General features: G+C 45.6%; 1 protein-coding gene and 1 long non-coding RNA gene across 3 annotated transcripts; one reads left to right on the forward strand and one right to left on the reverse strand.

Annotated features, from left to right (window-relative positions):
• Nucleotides 1-8,899: 8,899 nt before the first annotated feature.
• On the reverse strand, nucleotides 8,900-14,506 carry RPS7 (ribosomal protein S7). Its single transcript, NM_001252001.1, has 7 exons — nucleotides 14,481-14,506; nucleotides 14,147-14,239; nucleotides 13,943-14,014; nucleotides 13,189-13,332; nucleotides 12,045-12,109; nucleotides 9,577-9,727; nucleotides 8,900-9,014 (listed from the first exon to the last, which is right to left on the reverse strand). The coding sequence occupies exons 2-7, from the start codon at nucleotides 14,219-14,221 to the stop codon at nucleotides 8,937-8,939; spliced, it is 585 nt and encodes a 194-aa protein (NP_001238930.1). The 5' UTR covers nucleotides 14,222-14,239; nucleotides 14,481-14,506; the 3' UTR covers nucleotides 8,900-8,936.
• Nucleotides 14,507-15,385: 879 nt separating this feature from the next.
• Nucleotides 15,386-22,578, forward strand: LOC107972070 (uncharacterized). Of its 2 annotated transcripts, XR_001714866.3 has the most exons (3): nucleotides 15,386-15,493; nucleotides 18,597-20,267; nucleotides 20,626-22,578. It is a non-coding gene; the product is annotated as an uncharacterized LOC107972070 (long non-coding RNA). The 2 variants fall into 2 exon arrangements; XR_001714865.3 differs by lacking the exon at nucleotides 20,626-22,578 and having other exon boundaries at nucleotides 18,597-20,326.
• Nucleotides 22,579-25,033: the final 2,455 nt, after the last annotated feature.

The following is a 25,033-nucleotide window of genomic DNA, read 5'->3' on the forward strand; positions in this document are numbered from 1 at the left end:
GAGCAACAGGACGTCCATAGGCAAAAAAGACGAACCCCAGTATAAGCCCCACACCTCATACAAAAACTATCTCAAAATAGATCATGGGCTTCAATGTAAAATGTAAACTTACAAAACTTTTAGAAAAAATGGAAGAAAAATCTTCAGGATCTAAGGCTAGGCAAATCATTCTTTGATATTCTAACATCAAAGTACAATCTATAAAAGCAATAACTGATCAATGGAACTTCACCAAAATTAAAACCTTTTGCTCTGCAGAAGACCCCGTGAAGAAAATGCAAAGACAAGCTACAGGATGGGAGGAAGCATCTGTCAGCCACAAATCCAGCAAAGGAGAGTGTCGGGAATATAGAAAGAACTCTCCGAACTTAACAGGAAAATAACAAACTGCCCAAGTAGAAAATGGGCAAAAACATGAAGAGACATTTCACCAAAGAGGATATACAGTCGGCAAATAAGCACATGAAAAGATGTTCAACGCCATTAGCCATTAGAGAAATGCAAACAAAACCCACAGTGAACTATCACAACTTGTCTATCAAGGTGGCTAAAACAAAATCCCAACACCAAATGCTGGCATGAGGGGAAACAGGGGGCAATGTGAAATGGTGCAGCCAGCTGGGTGTGGTAGCTCAGGCCCGTGGTCCCAGCACTCTGGGAGGCCGAGGCGGGCGGATCACGAGGTCAAGAGATCGAGACCATCCTGGCCAACATGGTGAAGCCCCATCGCTACTAAAAATAAAAAATTAGCCAGTTGTGGTGGCGCATGCCTGTAGTCCCAGCTACTCCAGAGGCTGAGGCAGGAGAATCGCTTGAGCCCAGGAGGCGGAGGTTGCAGTGAGCCAAGATCACACCACTGCACTCCAGCCTGGACAACAGAGTAAGACTCCGTCACAAAAAAAAAAAAAAAAATGAAAGAAAAAAGAAATGGTGCAGCCACGCTGGAAAAGTCCGGGAGTGCCTCAAAAAACTAAACGTACAACCACACTACCACCCAGCAGCTGCACTCTAGGAATTATTCCAGAGAAGTGGAAAGCTGTGTTCACACGCACCGGGGCCATCCAGTCTTTTGGCTTCCCTGGGCCACATTAGAAGAAGAATTGCCTTGGGCCACACATAAAATACACTAACAATAGTTAGTGAGCAAAAAAAAAAAAAATCTCACGATGTTTTAAGAAAGCTTACGAATTTGTGTAGGGCCACGTTCAAGCCATCCTGGGCCACATGCAGCCCCCGGGCTGTGGGTTGGACAAGCTTGCTGTACACCAAGGTTTACAGCAGCTTTACCTATAATATACCAAAACAGGATAATCAGCCTGGACATCCTTCAACAGGTGAATGGTTAAACAGACTGTGGCACATGCCCGCCATGGAACGCGACCCTGTCACAAAGAGGAACCCACCATAGACCCACGCAGCACCTTGTAGGAACTAGGGACTCTACTCACTGAAAAATACCAGCCCCAAAAGGCTCCTTACTGTATGATTGTCTTTATACAACACTCCTGAGATGGCCAAACTACAGAAACTGAGAAGAGACTCACGGTTGCCAGGGATTCAGGAGGAAGCGGGGCAGAGGGAAGGGGGTGCTGTAGGACGGTGCCGTGCGGGGTCCCCGTGGTGACTGCAGCGAGGCACGTCCCTGTCTCTGGCTGGGAGACTGTCCTGCAGTTTCACAAGGTGCTGCCCTTGGGGATGTTAAGTACACAGCCTCTCTTACAACTGCATGTGAACCTATAATCATCTCTAGATATTAATAAAAGTTTAGTTTTTAAAAAGCTGCCTGACAGCCCTTATGTTTTTGTTTATGTTTTTGGGGGGGTTTTTTGGGGGTTTTTTTTTTTTTTTTTTTGAGACGGAGTCTCGCTCCGTTGCCCAGGCTGGAGTGCAGTGGCGCGATCTCAGCTCACTGCAAGCTCCACCTCCTCAGTTCAAGCGATTCTCCTGCCTCAGCCTCCTGAGTAGCTGGGACTACAGGCGCCCGCCACCACACCCGGCTAATTTTTTGTATTTTAGTAGAGACGGGGTTTCACCGTGTTAGCCAGGATGGTCTCGATCTTCTGACTTCATGATCCACCCACCTCGGCCTCCCAAAGTGCTGGGAGTACAGATGTGAACCATCGCGCCCAGCCCAGCCCTTACGTTTTTATATTATTTGGCTGTATATTCTTTCATTGCCTGCTCCCATGAACACAAATTTCTACAAAGAGAACAGAAGATGACTCAGTATTTGCTCTTTCTTGCATGGTTATTTAAATATCTTCTTATTGGTAGCTTCAAAACAGTTTACTTCAGCTCCACAAGCCTTTATCAGTGACGCCATGAACACTTTTTGGATAGCTGTCAAGTCTGGGGAAACCTCTATCAGTTTTCTTTCATATACTAGGTGTTTGATTTCAGGCATCTCAACGATTGGGTTTTGGTTTGTTTTGTTCAGAGTAATCCTAGTCTTTGAAATGACCACACCACTGACCGATTTATAGCTCATGACCTCCTCCTGCACCATGAACCACCCAGCATATCCAGCTGAAATCCAAAATAATATAACCCCAACTCAACGTCAGTTTGTTCTCCCCACCCCTCGGGCTCAGGGACATTTGACAATGTGCAGGAGACATTTTTAGTTGTCACAACTGGGGACATGGTACTGGCTTCTAGTGGGAGAGGCCAGGGATGCTGCTGAACATTCTACAATGCACGGGATGGCCCCACAGCACAGAGCTCTCCAGCCCTAAAAGCTAACAGTGCCGAGGTGGGGAAACCCTCAGCAGGATGCAAAGATGCCTGGGCCGCATCGGCACCACTCAGCAGGACGCTGTGACAGAGGAACCAGACAGCGGTCTTCACTCATTGTGCTTTTTTTTTTTGAGACAGAGTCTGGCTCTGTCGCCCAGGCTGGAGTGCAGTGGCGCGATCTCGGCTCACTGCAAGCTCCGCCTCCCGGGTTCACGTCATTCTCCTGCCTCAGCCTCCCAAGTAGCTGGGACTACAGGCACCCGCCACCACGCCCGGCTAATTTTTTGTGTTTTTAGTAGAGACAGGGTTTCACCGTGTTAGCCAGGATGGTCTCGATCTCCTGACCTTGTGATCCGCCCGCCTCGGCCTCCCAAAGTGCTGGGATTACAGGCGTGAGCCACCGCACCCGGCCCATTGTGCTTAATATTTTATCTGTGCTAATTTTATACAAATATATGACCACAGAACTCAATGCTAAGGCCTCTCCAGCCGGATCTTTATTGGCCTCATGGTGAATCTACCTCTATTGTCTGAAGTGGGGTGTGGAGCACAGTGTGCCCAGGTCGGGCCCATCACATCATGTCCTTTGGGCAGCCATCCCCTCTGCCCGTGGAGGACGCAAACTGGGGTGAAGAGAACGGAACGTGTGTAGAACCCGGTGCCAGCTAGGATCATTCACGACCGCTCACTCATGGAGGCCTCACAGCTACCCTCAGAGCAAGGAGTTATCGCCCCTGTTCAGAGTTCAAGAATGAGAGACCTTGCCCAAGATCAGAGTTCACAAAGAACGTGCCAGTCGGAGTCTGGGCCCATCGCACTAAAGCTGCACTTGTCACCGAGCAAGCCAGCAAGGCCCACAGGACCCCCCAAGACCCAAGCGCCCAGCGTCTGTTTCACAGCTGATGTGGGTGTTTTCCGTTTGTTTTTGTGTTCCTGAAACGTTAAGGGCTTTTTAAAAATTAAAAAAAAAAAAATGCCAATAAGCCGATAATTACTCTCAGTTACATAAATAAGTGATCATTCAACTTCCTATTTCGAGTACACTATATTGGAAGCACGGTTAGACTATAAACCGTGTTCACACCTGCACTGGGAACAGAAGGGCCAGGAGGCCTTCCCCTCCTCCTTTTTCCTCTCCTCCCCGCAGCTTTTTCTTGAAAGTGTTGAAGTCGTGGCTGCTGGGAACAGCCTTTTGCCTCGTGAACCCTGACCCTCTCATGGAGCGAGTCCACGCCAGGGGGCCAGGAAAAGACTCTGGCGCAAATCCCAAATCGTATTTACATTTCTCAGAGATAACTCAGAAATCTGGACAGCAGGAGCCGGATGAAAACCCCGCTTGTCTCCGGATGGGAATTCTCACTGGGGTCACACAGTGCATGCTGCCAAATCTCTGGGACATTGTCCATGAGGACATGAACGGCAGCCACCTCTCCCCGTCCTTAAGTTCCCTGACAGAGTGGAGCCCCGCTGGCCTCCTGCCTCAGCAGTGTGGGGCTGGGCCTCCATCTTCTCCCCGGCGCTGCCCTCTGACCGTGCCAGTCCGGCAGCGCACAGCTGTCCAGGAGCACAGGCATGAGATCCGGAGCACAGGCATGAGATCTGGAGCACAGCCTCCCTGCCTGGGCGCATGAGGGCAGGGCCCCACCACTGTCTCATCAGAGACTATTAGGGAGTCAACTATCAGAGGTCCTCAAACTTGAGCTTGCATCAGAATCGACTGGAAAACTTCTTAAAACACATGGCTGGGCCCCACCCTAAAGCTGCCGATGAGATACGCTGCCGGTGGGACCTCAGTGTTCTCGTTTTTAAAACGTTCCAAGCATTGGAAACCACTGCCTACCTCCCAGGGTCCTTGTAAGGATTTGAGCTAATCCTTCAAGAGTCTACCCCGGTGCCTGACCCACATGGACCGACACTCAGTGAAGACATAGGAGCTGTTCTGGTGTCCCCAAACACCATCCTACTCACCCCCAACTGTCTGCCACACTAGACACTCCTGCTCCAGCACAGGCCTCAAAACTGAAAATCAAGTTAACCCCAGGCCAGGCATGCTGGCTCATGCCTGTAATTCCAGCACCTTGGGAGGCCAAGAAGGGAGGCTCACTTGAACCCAGGAGTTCAAAATCAGCCTGGGCAACCTAGCAAGACCCCCATCTTTACAAAAAAAAATTTTTTTTTTTAATTAGCTGGGTGTGCGCCTGTAGTACCAGCTACTCAGGAGGCTGAGGCAGGAGGATCGCTTGAGCTGGGGAGTTTGAGGCTGCACTGAGCCATGATCACACCTCTGCATTCCAGCCTGGGTGACAGTGCAAGACTCTTGTCTTAAAAAGATAAAATCTGTAACTGGTTTGGTTTTCAAGGACAGGAAAACACATTCATTCATCTTTACTAAGTGCCAAATACTCTGAGAACTTGTCTGTATTTACTGATACTTTAAACTTGTAGTACTTAAAGTCAGTGGCTTTTAGAATTAGAGGGACCCTTAGACTCAGCTAGCCCACGCTCTTTTATTTCCCAGTGGGAAACCTGAGGTCCACGAAGGAATGACACAGCTCATCTTCACGCCACCAAACACAGGGAGGGACTCCCCACCCACCACATCAAACTCCCCAAGAGCTTTAGGCGAAGATTTAGCCATGTCAGGTTAAGATGTGGTCAGCGCTGCTTTCAGGGTCCCTGAGTGAAATGGTCAGGTACTATCACAAGCTTGCAGCATGCCAGAGATCACAGTCGGGAATAAAACTGGCAGAATGCTAAGGGAGTTCTGTCAGATAATGATTTAAAAGCTAAGTAAGGAGTGATTTGCTCTACTTTCAAGAGGAAGCTTAGGCCATTTTAGATCCAGATAATTAACAGCATGCTGACTTTAATGGTGGCCTCATTAAGTGTGTTACTACAGAGCACGGCCCTGATGTTATCTGTATAGCATTTTGAGTAAAATGTGATTGCTAGAGGCACTCAGACTAAACTTCATTACAGTCACTCACCCACTGTTGCTGCTATTGATTATAGTGAGAAAATTCGATGGAGTTAAAGCATTTCCAACAGCTCATCTAGCAATAACAGGAATCTTAGGAACCAGGCCCATCTCCAGTCATTGAAATGTCTCTTTCACTAGGCTGTGTTTGCATTGTCCTGTTATAAGTTTCAATAAATATCAAGTCTAATACCTGCTTTACAGGTCTAGTATCATCTCAGTGCCTGAAAACATTCAAGATGCTGTACTAAAGAACTGTGTGACTTTGTATACCTTCACTAGTTCCTTTACTGTGTTGTATGAATCACGGAGAAAAGGCTGCACTCATGTACCTAGAAGGGAAAAGGATTTTTTAAAACCACCATTCCTTCCCATAGCAAATGCATACATTCATGCCTGCAGGTTTACTATCTAATCTTTGTTCAACACAATCATGAAAAAGTTTATATTTACCTTTCAAAAATATTTGATATATTTAAGCTTTCTTGACAAAAAAAGATAAGCTTTCTTGACAAAGTTTACCGATGAAAATTGTGCGTGCTTAGCATGCAAGGCCCCAAACTCTTCCATTGTGCACTCCAAGTAAAACTTTTGAGTACCTCCAATGCGTAGTTAATACAGAACGCACCACGGTGCTAACAGGGTATGTACGTTATAAAAACACAGAAGGTTTAAATGAGTAACCACAGTAATGATATCTAAGTCTTTTTGTTCACCAAGGTATTAATTTTAGAGAAAGCAATGATTGTTTTACTTTGATATAACAATTTAAAATCTAGTTTTAAGTTTGGCACTTGATTTTAATAATTATCACAGCTAAAAGATTCCTAAATGATAGGTTTAGAATTTGCTTCAACAATCTCCAGCGAAAAAAGGGTGAGAATAGATGAAACAAGATTAGCAACGTGTCAGTACTAGCTCAAGCTGGGTGATGGGACAGAGGCCCACTACTGATTCTGTTATACTTTTGAGTATGACAGAAAACTTCCACTATGAGGGTTTTTTTTTTAAAGACCCCTTACAAAGATAGATGCGGACAGAAGCATATCTTTGGCTATGCTTCCCATCTAGCAAATGTGAAGTTTTTGTTGAAAAATCAACCAAAATTTTCCATCTTTCTTGGTATTCTGGTCATCTTTTGTTCTTGCCATGTAATTAGAAGGGATTATTAACAAATAGATTCAAAGCCAACTGAGACTCTTCACAAGCATCTTAAATAGGTAAAAATATTCTATTTCCGAGTTTTTATGTTATTGATACCTTACAGGTCAATGTGGCTTTCACCTAAAATGGAAGCATATCCCAATGGACATCCTAAAGTAAGCTCATTCCTTACACTAATTTCAAAAAACAATTGTTTTCTCACATGTTAAAGTTTCTTCTTTTCCTGGAGATGGGTTCTTTAATGTCTTCTAGGTATGCTACTGATAGCCACTGGCATCGTAGGAAAATCAAGAAATTCAGAACTTTTTTTTTTTTTTGATACGGAGTCTCGCTCTTATTGCCCAGGCTGGAGTGCAATGGTGATATCTTGGCTCACTGCAAACTCCACCTCCTGGGCTCAAGCAATTCTCCTCCTCAGCCTCCTGAGTAGCTGGGATTACAGGCACCCACCACCACGCCTGGCTAATTTTTGTATTTTTAGTAGAGACGGGGTTTTACCATGTTGGCCAGGCTGGTCTCGAACTCCTGACCTCAGGTGATCCGCCCACCTCAGCCTCCCCAAGTGCTGGGATTACAGACCTGAGTGAGCCACCATGCCCCGCCTGGAACATTTTTTTAAAAGGAAAATGCATAACATTCTAGGACAGCCTGTGTAAATCTTGTTTCCCAAACCAGTGAATCTGTGAATTCCAATACACTAAATGTTTGAGATGACAGAGATGAAGCCTCCCAAAAAGCCACTAAACAGGTCGCCAGGAAATGGGGGGTTGGGGGAGAAGGGTGCTTTGTGCTGGAGAAGGGTGAGAATAGGTTTGCAGCACCCTGGGCCTAAGTAAATACCTCATTCCAGAGAAACCAGGGCGACCCCCGACAGGGACAGGGTGAGGGACAGTGGAAATGGGTTAGGGACATATGGACTACTGAGGGTAAAGGGCCAGCCTTGGTAACTGACTGCTTAATGGGAATCTTCCTCACTACCCACTCATCCACAAAGGCCTCAGACATGTACCATCAAGAGGGCTTGCCAAAGCTTTGAAAACATCCCGTGTGCCTGCACCGCCATGTGAATTCTGCCTGGACAACAGCCTCAGGAGCCTGACAGTAGTTCTACTCCTAAGAGGCCTGACCCTCACCTGCAAAATGGGAAAATACTATTGTGTCACCTCAGAGGCTTCCTGGAGTGAGTCTATCTGTGGGAATAATTTGTTGTAAAACATGTTATTTGGGGGGTTGTTCAGTAAGATTGTCTCTTCACCCTATAGAAGCAGGAAGGTAAATTTTACAGGTCATTTTAAGGCTTATCAATACCTGAAAGCAATCTGGCACAAAGCCAAAACTGAGGAAATAATTCTCTAAGAAGACATCTGCTCCACTCTACAAAGACCTGGTCCAACTCCAGTCACCTGACACCACACCAGGGCCCTCACTTCAGGCTTTCATTTCACCCAGAGCCTTCGTTTGATGAAGTGGAAAACTAAGGAAGTGAGGAATTGAATACCCAAGTTTACACACCACTTAGCACCTACTAAAATCTATTAATCAGACTCTGACATTTAACTTGTGAAAGTCCGTTTAACACCTAACATGAATTCACGTATAAAAAATTCAACCAATCTGACAGAATGAGAAGTGGAGGTGCTGGTTTCATGGGTAATTTGAGTTCTACAAGATGAATAAAAAAGTTCAGACTTCCGTTTCCCAACTTTGTAGATATACTCAAGGCTACTGAGCTGTAAAGTTACAAATGGGTAATATGGTAAATTTTACGTCTATCACAATAAAAAAAGTACCTGCTATATTTTTAGTTTGAACCATGCAAAAGTGCCAATATTCAGCCATTTCTGCAGCATCACGTGATGACACTTGCACCCCTGAATACAAGCAGAACCTCACAGGCATCAAGCTTTCTGGCACAGACACCCCTCCTGCTGAAATCCTCTGGCCCACACAGGACGCCACTGATAATGAAGACAGCTGCGCATCCGTGAATTTGCAATTTTGAAAAACATAACTGAAACAGAGTACTGTGAATATATACTTTTTATTTAGTCATTTTTGTTTACAATTGAAACTCTGGGAATTCAAAATTAACATCCTTGCCCGTGAGCTTCTTATAGACACCAGAAAAAGTTTCAACCTACAAGAAAAGAAAGAATTCATCACAAAACTTTGAAATACACACTCAGCTTAAAACCTAATAGTTTCGTGAAATTGTGCCCTGTATGGTTTTTCTCCTCAGCAACTAAGTACTGAGAAGATAAGGAATACACACAGCATGTCCGCAGCAGTCTTCATGACCAGGGACAAGCTCCTCTCCAATGTTGTGGGACAGGACTGTATACCACTGCACTGGGGAAGCCATCAGGGGACCCCAGCAGTCACCCACATGGTTATGTCCCCCCAAGACACTGATCCCATCACCACCCACCCCTAACTCACCAAGAATATACAGCCTAACTAAAAGACCACAGAAAGAGTCTACTTCCAAAAGGTACAGAGAATTTCAAGTGTTCAATTCTTGAAACATCTCCATTTAACACCTGACACATAATCCAAAGGAGAGCAGGCTGAAATGCGGGTAAAAGAACTAGTCCTGAGTTTACTACAGTCATTGCTATGGTGGCGCATGGAGACTGGTTACACTAAAATCCACTCTCACTGTGGCTGAACCTGTCCATGATAAAATGTTGACCTATTACCTTGTGTTCCACATTGTTCTGCTGTGCTTTGTCCAAATGAACCTTTATGAGCCGGCTGCCATCTAGTTTGACGCGGATTCTCTTGCCCACAATTTCGCTTGGGAAGACCAAGTCCTCAAGGATGGCATCGTGCACAGCTGTCAGAGTACGGCTAAAAGAAGAGTTTAAAAGGTAAGCAACCTAGCAATGCCTGCCCTCTGGGCAACTCCAGAGGGCACCTCTTTAAGTCAAAATGAAAATGCAAATCCCAGGTTCCTGAAGTCAAATTAACACTCATTTTCAAATAAGCTTGTTATATTTCACGTACCAAACTAAAGCCTTTGCCTACCTAGAATAGGGTAATAGCTTACTGATTTATTTCAAAAGCTCAGTCAATTTTAAATGTTACTCTGGGATAAACTACAAACTCACCAAGGCAATGAGTGACCATCTCTAGGGAATGTGAGATTAGAGGACTTTTATACATCTTTATTTTCACTTGTATTATTTCTCAACTAAATCACTACAATAACCTTTAACACTCTTGCTCATCTCCAAAACCACCCCCTTCCAATGTCAAGATAATCTTTCTAAAACACGGATATGATCACATCATTTACTTAGCATCACAGAACTGCCAGTGGAATCTTGCTCCTCGTCTGAATATCACTACCAAGTTCAAAACCTACCTACCTGCCACCTAACAAATGAGAAGTTTCAATTAATTGCAAGCTTTTGGGGCAGCTACCATGTACCATGAGACATCAGGAATAAGTCAAGAGACGGTTCTTTGTTTCAGCATTTAGGGAGCTGCCTTACATATGGTTATCTGTCTACGTCTCACCCCATAGTAGCTAACAATAACACTATAGTCTACTCATTTGGATTTCCTATCTGGCAGCGCCCGTATACACAGTTAACATCTTCTGGTGGCTCTCAATTTTACTGCCAACATCTTAATATGTCACAGCCACAAAGGGCAAAAGCCTGAAGAAAGTCCATTTCCCAAAACCCTCATCACCTTTCAGAAAGCAAATCAAGACAAACAGATTATTCACTGCGACTCATTAATTAAGCATATTCTTACAATACTAGGAAAGCACCCAAATACGGAAATTAGATTCCAATGTCATCTACAATCTTTTAAAATGGGGAGCAATGGCACCATAACTCAATCATCACAAACCACAGGGACTGGAGCGCTTTAAAGGAAAAACCCTGCTATACCCAAAAACTGGATAATTTCAGCATTTCACCTGAGTTAGATAAAGACAGCTCTACTGAATAGGGAAACTAAATCTGAAAGCAGGAAGCAGGATTGGAAAAGTGGTAGAATCACTATGACCTACCAGCTAAGCTTAGTGTGAAGGCTTTCAATGTACAGACTAGGTCCCACTAGAAACACTGAAGCCATTGTCTGAGAAAATTTGGAAAACAGAGGTTTGTACTGAGGGGAACTAAAGCTATGGATTTGAGGGACAGTCCTCTGGGACTGTTCTTACACTCATTTCCTAACTGAGGTTCTCAGAACTGAGTTTCCAAAACCCTCTTTAAGTGTCATGATTTAGAGGAAAAAAATCCTAAATTCTTATGCCACTCTGCCTTTAAAAGTTTTTCAAAGTACTAAGCCATAGAATTCAAGTTCTAGAAAAGCTGGCACCTACCTTTCCACATACCACAGCTCGACACAATAACACATTACCAGACTCCCAACACTGTGTTCTAGCAGTTTTCAGAACAAGACCGAGTTAAAAAAAACATTCTTGGCACTACTAGTACTAGCTGCAATGAGCAAATTATCCCAGCCTTGGATCAGTTTCCTCATCCACTGAGAATAACAATACAAATTATACATGTTATAGGGTATTTTTCTTAAACTCATCCCTAGGGAAGAGTCCACAGGGATTTAATAGTTCACATTTGTAAAACAACATACTAATCAGAGACTAACAAAATACCAAAAGATCTAGTTCAAGAAGACAACTACCAATATTTGAGTTTGTGCCAGATAACCTGTAAGTCAATCAAGTTCATAAATCATTTTCCATCAGCATCTTCAACTGCAGTGATATTTTAACCTGTGATGTTATCACCAAAATCCACCTACATTTTTTTTACCTCCAATCCACAGCAAAAATAAAAATCAAAGATAAATCCAAGCCCATGTCAACTATGTCTAGCATGCTATATATCACAGAATTAAAGTAATGATTTCCTTCTCATCATTCCTATCCTGTGCACAAATAATCGGAGGAAATCATCTCATCTTGTGACAGCACTGACCTAGTAGGCAAACAATGGCTACATGAACACATGTATGTTTTACATCTAGAATTCTAAAACATATCATGTGCAACTATACAGGAAACCAAATGCTGCTACTCAAAAATTCCCACTTGAACATCTGTTTTCATAAACTACAACTTACACAAATTAAGAGTTGTTAATAAGAGGGGTACACACATTTCTGAAACTACTAAAATACTCACCTCCTGGGACGCTTTTGCTTATTTTTTGTACGGCTTTTTCGAGTTGGCTTAGGCAGAATTCTCCTCTGTAAGGTGAAAATTATCATGCAACAAAATGAAAAAAGACCTTAAATTGACAAAAAGCTGTAACTGCCATACTGCTTTAAAAGCAAGAAGAATGGCAGGGTAAGTTCAAAGTTCGAGAAGGCTAAACAACTTAGACCAACAATTGACTGAGGAAACCCTTCTATGGAGTTACTTCCTGATTCTTGAATAAATCATTCAGAATCCACAGCCTCTACTAATACGCCAGTGGACAAAATCTCCCAGATACGCCTTTCCCCATGCCTATGACCCAGAATGCTACTTTTATTCCAGATCAATCCTGGCACTTCATTCCCCACAGACTTCAGTTTGCACCAATCCCCCATCCGAACTGTAACAGGTTTCTTCTTTTTTTTGAGACAGAGTCTCGCTCTGTCGCCCAGGCTGAAGTTCAGTGGCGGGATCTCAGCTTACTGCAAGCTCCGCCCCCCGGGTTCACGCCATTCTCCCGCCTCAGCCTCCCGAGTAGCTGGGACTACAGGCACCCGCCACCACGCCCGGCTAATTTTTTGTGTTTTTTAGTACAGACGGGGTTTCACCATGTCAGCCAGGATGGTCTCGATCTCCTGACCTCGTGATCCGCCTGCCTCAGCCTCCCAAAGTGCTGGGATTACAGGGGTGAGCCACAGGGCCCGGCCTGTAACAGGTTTCTTAGTTTGATCATCTCTGTAAGCAACCCACTAAACTTGTGGAAATTTAAATATGGGAAATCATTTTCATAACTCAAAACACAGCAGTCTGTCACTTTACAGACTTCTTGTTTCGACTCCTAATTAAAGAACGTACTTTATCTTTCTTTTTAAAACTTATTTTTTCTATTTTTTGTAGACAGGGTCTTAACATGTTGCCCAGGCTGGTCTCTAAAGTGATCTACCCGCCTCCACCTCCCCGTGCTGGGATTACAGGCCTAAGCCACGGCGCTCTGCCTGTACTTTATCTTTCTACCCAGTTGGATTCATAAAAGGATTGTTTTCATGACTCCACCTACCAATGCAGTCTAAATACAAGCAATTTTAGCAAATTCACAAACAGAAACGTGCTGCAGCAGTAGAACAGATACCTGAGCGATAAAGACGACATGCTTCCCACTGAACTTTTTCTCCAATTCGCGTACTAGCCGGACTTGGATTTTCTGGAAAGATTTCAGTTGAGGAACGGGAACAAAGATTATGATAGCTTTCCGACCACCACCAACTTCAATTTCCTAAAGAAAAAAACAAAAATCCACTTTGTTAACTGCTTCAGAAAGTAAAAGTAAACGTTGTGGTCAAATTAGAGAATAAGAAGACCTTATCACTAACACCGTAGCTGCATTACAAACTAATACTAGTTTTGAGTTAATCATAAATGCACCCTTCGGAAATGTTCTCATCTCTCCCCAACCTTCACGTTTCCTTATTCCAGGAAGGGAGACTGTCCAGGCCAGGAGGCCAATCACTGCCACTTCTGCACCCCCACTTGCGGCAACTCCGGGCTAAGTGTAGAGAGAATCTCATCCTGAGCTCCCCACAGCTCTTTGCTGTATCTATAACTAAGTAAGGGCAAATAAGGTCCGAAATGGGCCCAGGCCCTCCCTACTCCACGTTTCTCCACCGCCCGCACTTGGACAGCTTAAGCCGCAGGGTACCTGCAACCCCACTCCCCGCACCTGGGCGGTATCACTCCCAAACAACACGGCCGAACCTGAGTTCAGGTTAGGCGGCCAGGCGGCAAGTCATCATCAACCGTAAGCCAGGTCATCTAACAACCCTCCCAGGCACTGCGCGGGGAGACGCGCCGCAACCTCCCTCCCAGCCGACGGAGCGCCAGCTTACCTTAGCTGCCGTAATATTCAGCTCCCTGAGCTGAGCCTTGAGGTCCGAGTTCATCTCCAGCTCCAGAAGAGCCTAAGAAGCAACGAACAGCAGGACCGACCCTGAGCGCGCGTCCGAGCACCCCGAGCCCAACACACGCGCGGCCGCCTTCCCTCCCGGGCGGGGCGCCTCCCCCCACCCCAGACCCCAGGGAAACCCTCTCACCTGGGAGATGCCGGACTCGAACTCGTCCGGCTTCTCGCCATTGGGCTTCACAATCTTGGCGCTCGAACTGAACATGGCTTTCTCCTGGGAGAACTGAGGGGACAGCGGTCAGCGTTACGCGGCCCGGGCTGCAGGCGCCGCTGGCTCGCCCTCCCGCCCGCACCCCCCGGCCAGGCCCCGCTCGCCCCGCAGAAGCCATCGGAAAGCACAGGGCGGGTAATCGGCTGTATCCCCACCCTGTGAGCAAGGCCCGCCGCTCCAGGGCCTGACTCCAAAAGGCGTTTTCCTCAACCCAAGAAGAAAAGTTCCGTCGGAGAGCAGGCCGCCAACCTACCTTGCCGAGCGCCGGCTTAGGAAGAGACCCAAATCTCGCGAGAGCACGTCAAAATCCGGCGGCCGAAGGGAAGAGGCGGAAACAGCGCGAGGAGGAGGGCGGAAACCGGAACATCACTGAGAAGCGGTAGGAGGCTAGAGAGTCCCAGGAAGCGGCTCTGGGGACGAGTGTCTTGGTAACGCTTTTCCGCCCTAGGATTCGTACTTTGGTGCCGTTTCCGAGCGTTCCGGTACCGGCTCCCAAGGTTCCTGTCTTCATTGCAGGTTGCAGGCGGGAACCGGCCTCGTCCCAGCCCTGGGCCTGGGCGAGAGAAGGAGGCCGAAGAAAACCAACTTCGGCAACCTCCGGAGACAGGACGTTTAAAAAAGGCTAACTTGGCTGGGCGCTGAGGCTCACGCCTGTAATCCCAGCACTTTGGGAGGCCGAGGCAGGAGGATCACTTGAGCTCAGGAACCATCCTGGGCAACATGGCGAGACCCCATGTCTACAAAAAAAAAAAAAAAAAAAAAAAAAAAAAAAAATTAGCCAGTCATGGTGGCGCGCGCCTGCAGTCCCAGCTACCCCGGAGGCCGACGCGGGAGGATCGCTGGAGCCGAAAGGTCGAGGCTGCCGTGAGCCGAGGTTGCACCACTGCACTCCAGCCTGGGCGACAGCGCAAGACCCTGTCTAAAAATAAATTTTAAAACAATTGTGAGGCCTTCATTCTATGCTAGTACTGTACTAGGTGCTAATTATTAAGTAAAACCGACTGAACTCTTGCCCTCATGGAGCTTACAGTTCAGTGGAGAAGACATTACCTAAAGCAGTATGACTAAATATATAATGACATATTGTAATAACTTACATAACAGTAAAATGAGAGGTTGGGGAGGGATTATTTATGCTTTAAGAAGTCGGGAATCCTGGAACGGAATGACATTAGACTGAGACACGGAAGAGCCGCAGGATCTATCGCTGGGGAAGAGCATTCCAGACAGGGAGGAACTCGTGCCGAATGATCCCGCTGTGGACAGGTAATTTAATCTGAGCTTCGGTTTCCTCTTCTGTCAAATGTCATGCAAGAGTTACTTTCAGCCGTGGTCCAGGCACTGTGAAAAATGCAGAAGCCACACTAGGTGCCCTCTCTCAGGATTCCCAACCACCTTTACCAAGCAGAGATGGTATTCATCTCACATTTTTAATGCTAGATATGCTCCCGCCCGGTGCTTCTCTAATAATGTTTTTTAAAGGGCAAGTGACTATCTCCTTGGAAAATTAAGGATAACTTGAAGTTTCTTCCAGATAGAAAGTAAACTACAGCTGCGTCTACAATCTCATCTGGGCAGTCGTTCTGAGCCCTTTTGTCGAACTAGGTCCATTTCCTTACTCCACATGCACTTTTCGACCTGGCTTTTATCTCTGCTGCTCTATAAAAGTAGTAATCTAAAAGTTCATCCAGTAAAGCTTTTTCTCTGTGAACCTATCACTTGAGAAAAAAAAAAAAATTAAAGTTATTTCTGGTTTCCAGTCCTTTGTTGAATAGGAGTGGTGAGCAAGGACATCCGTGCCTTGTTCTCCATCTTAGGGGAAAACCATTCAGTCTTTCACCATTAAGTATAATATTAGCTCTAGGATTTTGCAGATATTTTTAATCAAATTCAGGAAGTTCCCTCTTTCTATTTCTGAGAGGTTTTTTTAAAATCATGGGCCGGGCACGGTGGCTCACGCCTGTAATCCCAGCACTTTGGGAGGCCGAGGCGGGTGGATCACGAGGTCAGGAGATCGAGACCATCCTGGCTAACACGGTGAAACCCCGTCTCTACTAAAAATACAAAACATTAGCTGGGCGGGGTGGCGGGCGCCTGTAGTCCCAGCTACTCGGGAGGCTGAGGCAGGAGAATGGCGTGAACCGCCGGGGGCGGAGCCTGCAGTGAGCCGAGATCGAGCCACTGCACTCCAGCCTGGGTGACAGCGAGACTCCACCTCAAAAAAAAATAAAAATAAATAAAAAATAAAATAAAATCATGAATGGATGTTGGAGTATGTCAAATGCATTGTTTCTATGAACTAATATGATTATGTGAGTTTTTAGCCTGTTAACGTGCTGTTAATGTACATAAATGCTTTTCCTTTCTAACTCTTTAGCTTTGAGCCTCATGAGATCCTAAGAAATGTGATTTTTAAAACCTAGAACCTGATAGAAGTTGATAGAGGTTGCACATGTATTTTTAATAGGTAGTTTCAGGATCATAATCACAACTTAGAGGATCATTCTACTAATTTTATGTTAGGAAACGCCTACTAATCGTTACATTAGATTTTTTTCCTAGTTTTACTAGTACTAGCTTCTTTATTATTTAACCATACAATAAGTGAGTCGATAATACCAACATGATTGACAACGAACAGAAATGTCATCTATGCAATCCACTTACTTTTAGAACACTTTGTTAACTCTTATGTATCATTATGGACATGGGACATTTCAGATTTGCTGTACATCAATCAGTCTCAGCCAATATTCTCCTTTGATCCTCAAATTGTCTCAGTTGTGACCAGGAGGGGCCCCTCTTAGATAAGCAGCCGAGTCTTGTCATTTCCATGAATGTCTGAACATCTTGTTTTCTGGCACAAGATATTCCAGGCTCCTCTTGTAATTTTCTGCCTGAGACATAGAATGAGCCTTTTCTCCTAGAAGTGCTGATACTTTTGTTTTTGCTTTTTTGGAAAAATAGTACTGGAGACCAGAATTTTGGCAGCAGGAAGCATCGTGGGGCTCCTCACAAGCCGTTTCAGCGGACAGAACTTAGAAAGATGGCATTTAAAATAATTTTTTCATAAAAGATACAAGTTCACATTGACATTCTCAATCCACTTCTAACAGAACAATTCCTTCTGAAATCCTCGATTCTATCATAGCATCTCCTTTTCTCCTGTAATAAAAACCTTGCTTCCTAAACACAAAAATACAATTACTTGCTTTATCTGACACTATGAGAAAATACATTCAAAATAACAATGCAGGTGGGCCGCAGTGGCTCACACCTGTAATCCCAGCACTTTGGGATAATCCACCCAGGGTGAGTGGATCACTTGAGGTCAGGAGATAAGCCTGGCCAACACAGGGAAACCCTGTCTCTACTAAAAATACAAAAATTAGCCAGGTGTGGTGCCACACGCCTGTAATCCCAGCTACTCGGGAAGCTGAGGCAGGAGAATCGCTTGAACCTGGGTGACATGAACTCCTGACCTCGTGTGATCTGCCCACCCTGGCATCCCGAAGTGCTGGGATTACAGGCGTGAGCCACCATGCCCAGCCCTTGTTGACTTTTGAATATGTGAAACACTCTGCTTCTGAAAGTCAAAGCCATCTAAGGAGGTCACTCCCTTGAGAAGGCCACACTCCACCGGCCCCTGCCTTCCCTCCTGCACCCAACCTTGCTTTCTGGTTCATGCTTCCTGGGTTTCTTTTTGCTTGAATGTATATTTTCTTACCTCTCCTTCATTCTTACACAAAAGCAGGATTTGATTTTTGCATTTTGTGTTCGCCTAAACATATTTCCTGGAAATCCCTCCATGTCAGTTCAGGAGACCTCCCTCATGCTTTTTCACCACGGCATCACTCTCCGCTGGGCTGTTAGACCACTTTCACCCAGCCCGTGTTCTGTGGAGACACTTGGACTGCATCCGAGTCATACTCAACATTTTGAAATTTTAAACAATGCCCCACAAATAAACTTAGGCATATGCGTTAGGATGCTTTTGGAGCAGCCCCTTCGGGATAAATTTCTAGAAGTGGGATCTCAGCCTCAAAAGGTAAAGGCATAAGTAATTTTGTTACGCATTGCCACCTTCCCTTAGAAGAGCGCTGTGCATCATATGGGAATTCTTGTTTTCCCACAGCATTCCCAACAGAATGTGTCATCATACTTTTTAATTTGTTTCTATCTGACAGGTGAAAAATGAGACCGCAATGTAATTTAATTTGCATTCTCTAATTCCGTGTGAAGTTGGCATCCTTCCATGGGTTTCATATGTTCAAGGACCATTTTAAAGCGTTTTATACGTTTTTGTGTGATTTTTTTCTGCTCATATTTTAACCGTTTTTCTTTTTTCTTTTCTTTTTTTTTTTTTCAGGTTGAGAGCAGAATTTTAATAGGCAAAAGAAAGAGAAGAGCTCTCTGCTGCAGACAGGAGTCCTGGAGAAATGGGTTGCCCTCTTTTTTCTTTTTCTTTTTTTGAGACAGTCTCTCACTGTCACCCAGGCTGGAATTCAGTGGCGCATTCGTACCTCGCTGCAGCCTCAACCTCCTAGGCTCAATCGATCCTCCCACCTCAGCCTCCCGAGTAGCTGGGACTATAGATATTTAACCATTTTTCTATTGAGATTTGGTCTTCTCCACCCCCCACCACAGATTTTTGTAATTAGAGGGCACTTTTCCAAACAAATGATTCTTAAGGTACTGCTGTCTCTGAATATTATTTTTATAGAACAAGCATAAGTATAATTGGATCAATCATCTAACCTTTCAGATCCTCAACTTAGTCTTCCATTAATGAGAGGATTAAATCCATTAGTTAAATGTTCTCTAAGAATCAGTGTGTCTCCAACTTCAGTGTACAAACAGCAGCTCACCCAGGGATCGCAGTGGGACGCAGACGCTGATTCCGCAGTTGTGGACTTGGTGGAGGTGGGCGCTGTCTCAGTCCATCTGGGCCGCTATACAGAGTGCCACAGACAGAGTGGCTTAGGGACAACAGACGCTCATTTCTCACTCTCTGGAGACTGGAAGCCCAAGATCAAGGTGGCAGAAAATGCCGTGTCTGAAGAGGAACTGTTTCCTTGTTCACAGCCTCTTCTCACTGTGTCCTTGCAGAAGGGCTGAGGGAGCTCTCCAGGGGCCTCCTTCATAAGGGCACTCATGCCATCGTGGGACTCCACTCTCACGACCTCATCACCACCCAAAGACCATCACTTTGGGGGTTAGGATTTAACATGTGCACTTTGTGGGGACACACACATTCAGTCCACAGCAGCTCCAATATGTTGCATTCCTAATTAGCTCACAGGCAATGCTGATGATACTGGTCCAGGGACCACACTTCGAGTAGAAACAAACCAGATAGCCACAAAGAGGAATTAATAGATGTAGCATTAAGGAAGAAAGATTCCTTCCAGTGCCAAGGAAACTCATCACAGTACCTCCAATACCGTGTCATCCTGGAGGAACCACAAGACCCTGGATAGTTGGCCCAGGACAGAATACTGCTCGGGGTTTGGAGGGTGGCAGTTAAAAAGCCAAGATCTGTTTACCTGTTAAAATATATATTATTTTCTTTACTAAAAATATATATTATATATATAATTTCTTCTCTATTATGTAGGATCCTGTGCCTGGAATGTATAATCTCTGTGCTGCAGAAAGCCTAGAGGTCAGATAGGTGAGGGAGGCCACAGGCTTCAAAGTGATTCTTCCCCTCCGAATCTTAATAACGGAGTGACAGAAGGAAAGTTACTAATGAGTCCTTGCATGTGAGATGAAGTTATGGACCTGTCTGCTTGATCAAGAATTAATGGATTGCATTTAACAGAAGGTCCTTTCTCTCCCCTCCACTTACAGCTGGCAGAGCCTTTATTATTATCATCGTCCGTGGACCAGTGCAAGTGAGATGAATGTGCAAGGCTGTAATGAGAGTGAACTCCTGGGTTAGCACACGCTTCACTGAAGCAAGGTCACAGGCTTGCTCTGTAAAGTCAAGACCACTTTTCCTGTATGGCAGTAAACCATCTCTAGACATGGGCGACCTGTGGGTATATGGAAAGTAATTGCTCATATATTAATATTTAAAATATAGAAATATTTGCACTCTTGATTTTTATCATAAATTGATAATTTGCTTACCTTTGATAGATCTCATCAAAAGAAACACTATTCTTACCATTAATTGTCACAAAATATGTACAGGATGAAAAGAACCAGTGTTCTTTTCATCCTCTACATGCCCGGATAATTTTTATATTTTTAGTAGAGACAGGGTTTCACCATGTTGGCCAGACTGGTCTCGAACTCCTGCCCTCAGATGATCTGTCTGCCTTGGCCTCCCAAAGTGCTGGGATGACAGGTGTGAGCCACTGCACCTGGCCAGTTATCTCCATTTTTCACAGGAGAGAACAGAATTGGAGCAATGCAGCAGATGCACACAACCAGCAAACGTAGAGCTGGAATCCGAAGTCGATGCCTGTGAACGTCCCAGCTCAGAGAGAGGCGGTGAGCAGGAGAGGACTGGGTGAAAATGGTTCGCACACACACCTTTGTCTTCATCATTTAGTCCTCCAGGGTGTCACATGGACGACGCCACTTGACCTCCACAGCAATTCTGTGGCGTTTGTGCACCAGAAACTTTATCCCTGTTTTGCCAGCGAGGAAACTTAGGTTTGGAACGGGTAGATCACCACACAAAGCCTTACTATAAAGAGCGCCAGGCCTCAAACTTTTGCTGGCATTGTCCTTCGCAGTTTACTTTAGGGCCTGTCATTTACTGGGGTGAAACACAAAAGTTCCTTGTCCCCGAAAGACTGCAATTAAAGTGCCATTAGCACAGTAATGTACCAACCAGTCGTTCCTTGGGCCGCAAGGGGGCATGTCTACTGCTACTCAGTCTCAGTGGGTAAGCTGGAGAGTCCTCCCACAATGAGCAGATTCCGAGGCGGGTGTGTACATGGAAGGACTCACAGGGGTTGGGGAGGCAGCAGTGGCGTTCTGTCTGAGCCTGTTTGTGTTGCTATAAAGGAATACTCAAGGCTGGGTAACTTATGAAGAAAAGAGGTTTATTTGGCTCAAGGTTCTGCAGGCTGTACAAGAAACATGGCGCCAGCATCTGCTTCTGGTGAGGCCCTCAGGGAGCTTCCACTCATGGCAGAAGGGGAAGGGGAGCTGGCATCAGATGGCAAGAGAGGAAGGAAGAGAGGAATGCGGGAGGTGCCAGGCTCGTTTCAACATCAGCTCTGGCAAAAACTAACAGAGCAAGAACTCACTCCTTCCCGAGGGGACAAGAGGATGGCACCAAGAGGCACATGACCCCAAGACTCCCAGTAGGCTCCACCACCAACACCAGGAATCAGATTTCAACATAAGATTTGGAGGGACCAGGTATCCAATCTATCCATCCACTCCAAGCATCCATTTGATACCCAGAATGCATTATTTCAGCACCCGTATCCATTCAACAAAACTATTTTAAATTATAATCATGTAATAGGAATAATCATCATTTTCCTAATTATTCTTCGGCTTCAAAACCAAAAATTGGCAGGTCATGGTGGCTCACACCTGCACTCCCAGCACTTTGGGAGGCCTCAGGTAGATCACCTAAGGTCAGGAGTTAGAGACCAGCCTGGCCAACATGGCGAAACCCCATCTCTACTAAAAATACAAAAATTAGCTGGGCGTGGTGGCGTGTGCTTGTAATCCCAGCTACTGGGGAGGCTGAGGCAGGAGAATCACTTGAACACGGGAGGTGGAGGTTGCAGTGAGCCGAGATCGCGCCACTGCACGCCAGCCTGGGTGACGAGAGTGAAACTCCATCTCAAAAAAAAAAACCCAACAATTACACTTTTAAAAAACAATAAATTTCTTTCCTTTTTTTTTTTTTTTTTTTTTTCTGAGACAAGATCTCACTCTGTCACCCAGGCTGGAGTACAGTAGTGCAGTCACGGCTCACTGCAGCCTTGGCCTCCCAGGCTTAAGCAATCCTCCCACCTCAGCCTCCCAAGAAGTTGGGACCACAGGCACGCTTGGCTAATTTTTTAATTTTTTTGTAGAGACAGGATCTCACTATGTTGCCCAGGCTGGTCTCAAACTCCTGGCCTCGAGTAATCCTCCTCCGTTGACCTCCCAAAGCATGAGCCAACGTACCTGGCCAAAAAAAATAAATTTCAATTGTATTTTATTTATTTATTTATTTAATATTTTTTTGAGACAGAGTCTTATTCTGTCGCCCAGGCTGGAGTGCAGTGGCCCAATCTCGGCTCCCCGGGTTCTAGCGATTCTTCTGCCTCAGCCTCCTGAGTAGCTGGGACTACACGCCCGCGCCACCATGCCCAGCTAATTTTTGTATTTTTAGTAGAGACAGGTTTTCACCATATTGGCCAGGCTGGTCTCGAAATCCCGCCTCGGCCTCCCAAAGTGCTGGGATTACAGGCGTGAGCCACCACTCCTGGCTAAATTTCAATTTTAAAGACATTATTTGAATTCAGTAAAATGTGTAATATATGAGCTAAAATCCACACTATAACAAAAATATTTCACCTTGCGGTTCCCACCGCCCTATTTCACTGATTCAAATTTTAAGCACAAGTGATCACATAGAATGAAGTGAAGTAAAGCAAGTTCTCCTTGTTTGTCTTTATAGTCATAGTGCTACCACGGTTTACTTCAAACCTGCTGTTTAAATGCAGGAGGTTGCAGTGCCCATGAGTTGGATCAAACTGTGCCTGAAGCTAGCACTCTGCTTCTGAACCAAATAAACTTCTTGTGGCTGAACGAAGACGTGTTGGAACCAAGTGCATAGCTGGGAGCCCTTGGGATTAACTCCCATGTAAGACATGTTTGTTAAAAGATTAGGGATAAAAATGGAATTATACTCATATAATTACAAGAAAGTTTTTTTTCTGGGAAGAGTATTTATCACTGACAGTGTTTAGAATTCCCGGTGCTCAGTTATAATAACAGAGCACCCTGACTTTCAGTCGGCTTGATCGGTCTTTTTTTTTTTTTTCGAGACGGAGTTTCACTCTCGTTGCCCAGGCTGGAGTGCAACAGCGCGATCTCGGCTCACCACAACCTCCGCCTCCCGGGTTCAAGCAATTCTCCTGCCTCAGCCTCCCGTGTAGCTGGGATTACAGCCACCACACCTGGCTAATTTTGTATTTTTAGTAGAGATGGGGTTTCACCATGTTGCTCAGGCTGGTCTCGAACTCCCAACCTCAGGTGAGGCTTGATCACTCTTTTAGGTTCTCTGTGGCTAAGGTGACACCCACACCAGAATGAAGTTCCCCTTCCCCAGCCTCAGGCATCCGTGGCAGGAGGTGAAGGTGTGGGGATTGTTGATAATGGATGGAATGTGAACGAGTTGCATCAGGAAATGCAGGCTGAGCACAGTGGCTCCCGCCTGTAATCCCAGCCCTTTGAGAGGTCAATACGGGAGGATTGCTTGAGGCCAGGAGTTTGATTACAGCCTGAGCAATATAGTGAAACCTTGTCTCTACAAACAATTTTTTTTCTTTTTTTTCAGAGACAGGGTCTCGCTGTGTTGTCTAGACTGGAGTGCAGTAGTGTGATCATAGCTCCCTGTAACCTCAAAACATTTTTTTTTTTTTGAGACAGAGTTTCACTCTTTTTGCCCAGGCTGGAGTGCAGTGGTGTGATCTCAGCTCACTGCAAGCTACACCTCCCAGGTTCAAGCGATTCTCCTGCCTCACCCTCCCAAGTAGCTGGGATTACAAGTGCCTTCCACCAGGCCTGGCTAATTTTTTGTATTTTTAGTAGAGACGGGTTCAACATGTTGGCCAGGATGGTCTCAATCTCTTGACCTCGTGATCCACCCGCCTTGGCCTCCCAAAGTGCTGGGATTATAGGCGTGAGCCACCACACCCGGCCTCAAAACATGTTTTTTTTTAATTATACAGGAGGCGCACACCTGTAATACCAGCTATTTTGGAGGTTGAGGTGGAAAGATGACTTGAGCCCAGGAGGTTGAGGCTGCAGTGCACTATGATTGCGCCAATGCACTCCAGCCTCGGCGACAGAGCAAGACCCCATCACAACAACAAAAAATGAGAAAATGGACATTTATGGCAAACTACTTCTGCCCCGAGATTTCCTGTGGGTTCTGCGTGATTGGCTCTCAGGGTGTGGGCAGCTAAGGTTCCAAAGTGTACTGTTTAATCCTAGCACAGCACAAATGGCTTGCAGGAGATAAGGCAGAATCTCCTCAGCACATCAGGGTAAGCACCCAGTTATCATGGGCTAGACCCATGGAGAAGAAGCCGTGCTCTGGGAACCCCCCTCCTCCTTCACTAGAGGCAATGAAATGAAGCAGTAGCTCCTGCTCTGACCTTACTGCTCCCAGAGTCCTTGTGGGTACTAGTTCCAGTCTCAGACTAAAAGCCAGAAGATCTGCCATTGGAGTTTCAGTTCCAAAACTAATGTGATGACTTTGGGTAAGTCATAAAACCTCAAAGCTCAGTTTCTTCATCTGTTAAATAAAATCGACATCTGCCCTGCCGGCCTCACAGGGTTGTTTTAAGAAGGAGATGGAATAACAGAAATGAAGGAGGGAGGCCGGCTGCTGCCACAGGGCAGGGACCATCACCCACTGTGGCCTCCAACCTGATGGTGCCTCAGAGTCAGCTGGGGCTGCCCAAACGCAAACCGCCGGGCTCCACCCCCAGGGATTCCCATGCTGAGGTCCGGGTTGAGGCCCAGAATTTCCATGTCTAATGAGTGCCCAGGTGGTGCTTTTGCTGCTGGTCCAAGGACCACACTTTGAAAACCATGACTTAGGTTGAGGAG

The sequence above is a fragment of the Pan troglodytes genome, chromosome 12 (assembly GCF_028858775.2).
Source record: "Pan troglodytes isolate AG18354 chromosome 12, NHGRI_mPanTro3-v2.0_pri, whole genome shotgun sequence".
NCBI lineage: Eukaryota > Metazoa > Chordata > Mammalia > Primates > Hominidae > Pan > Pan troglodytes.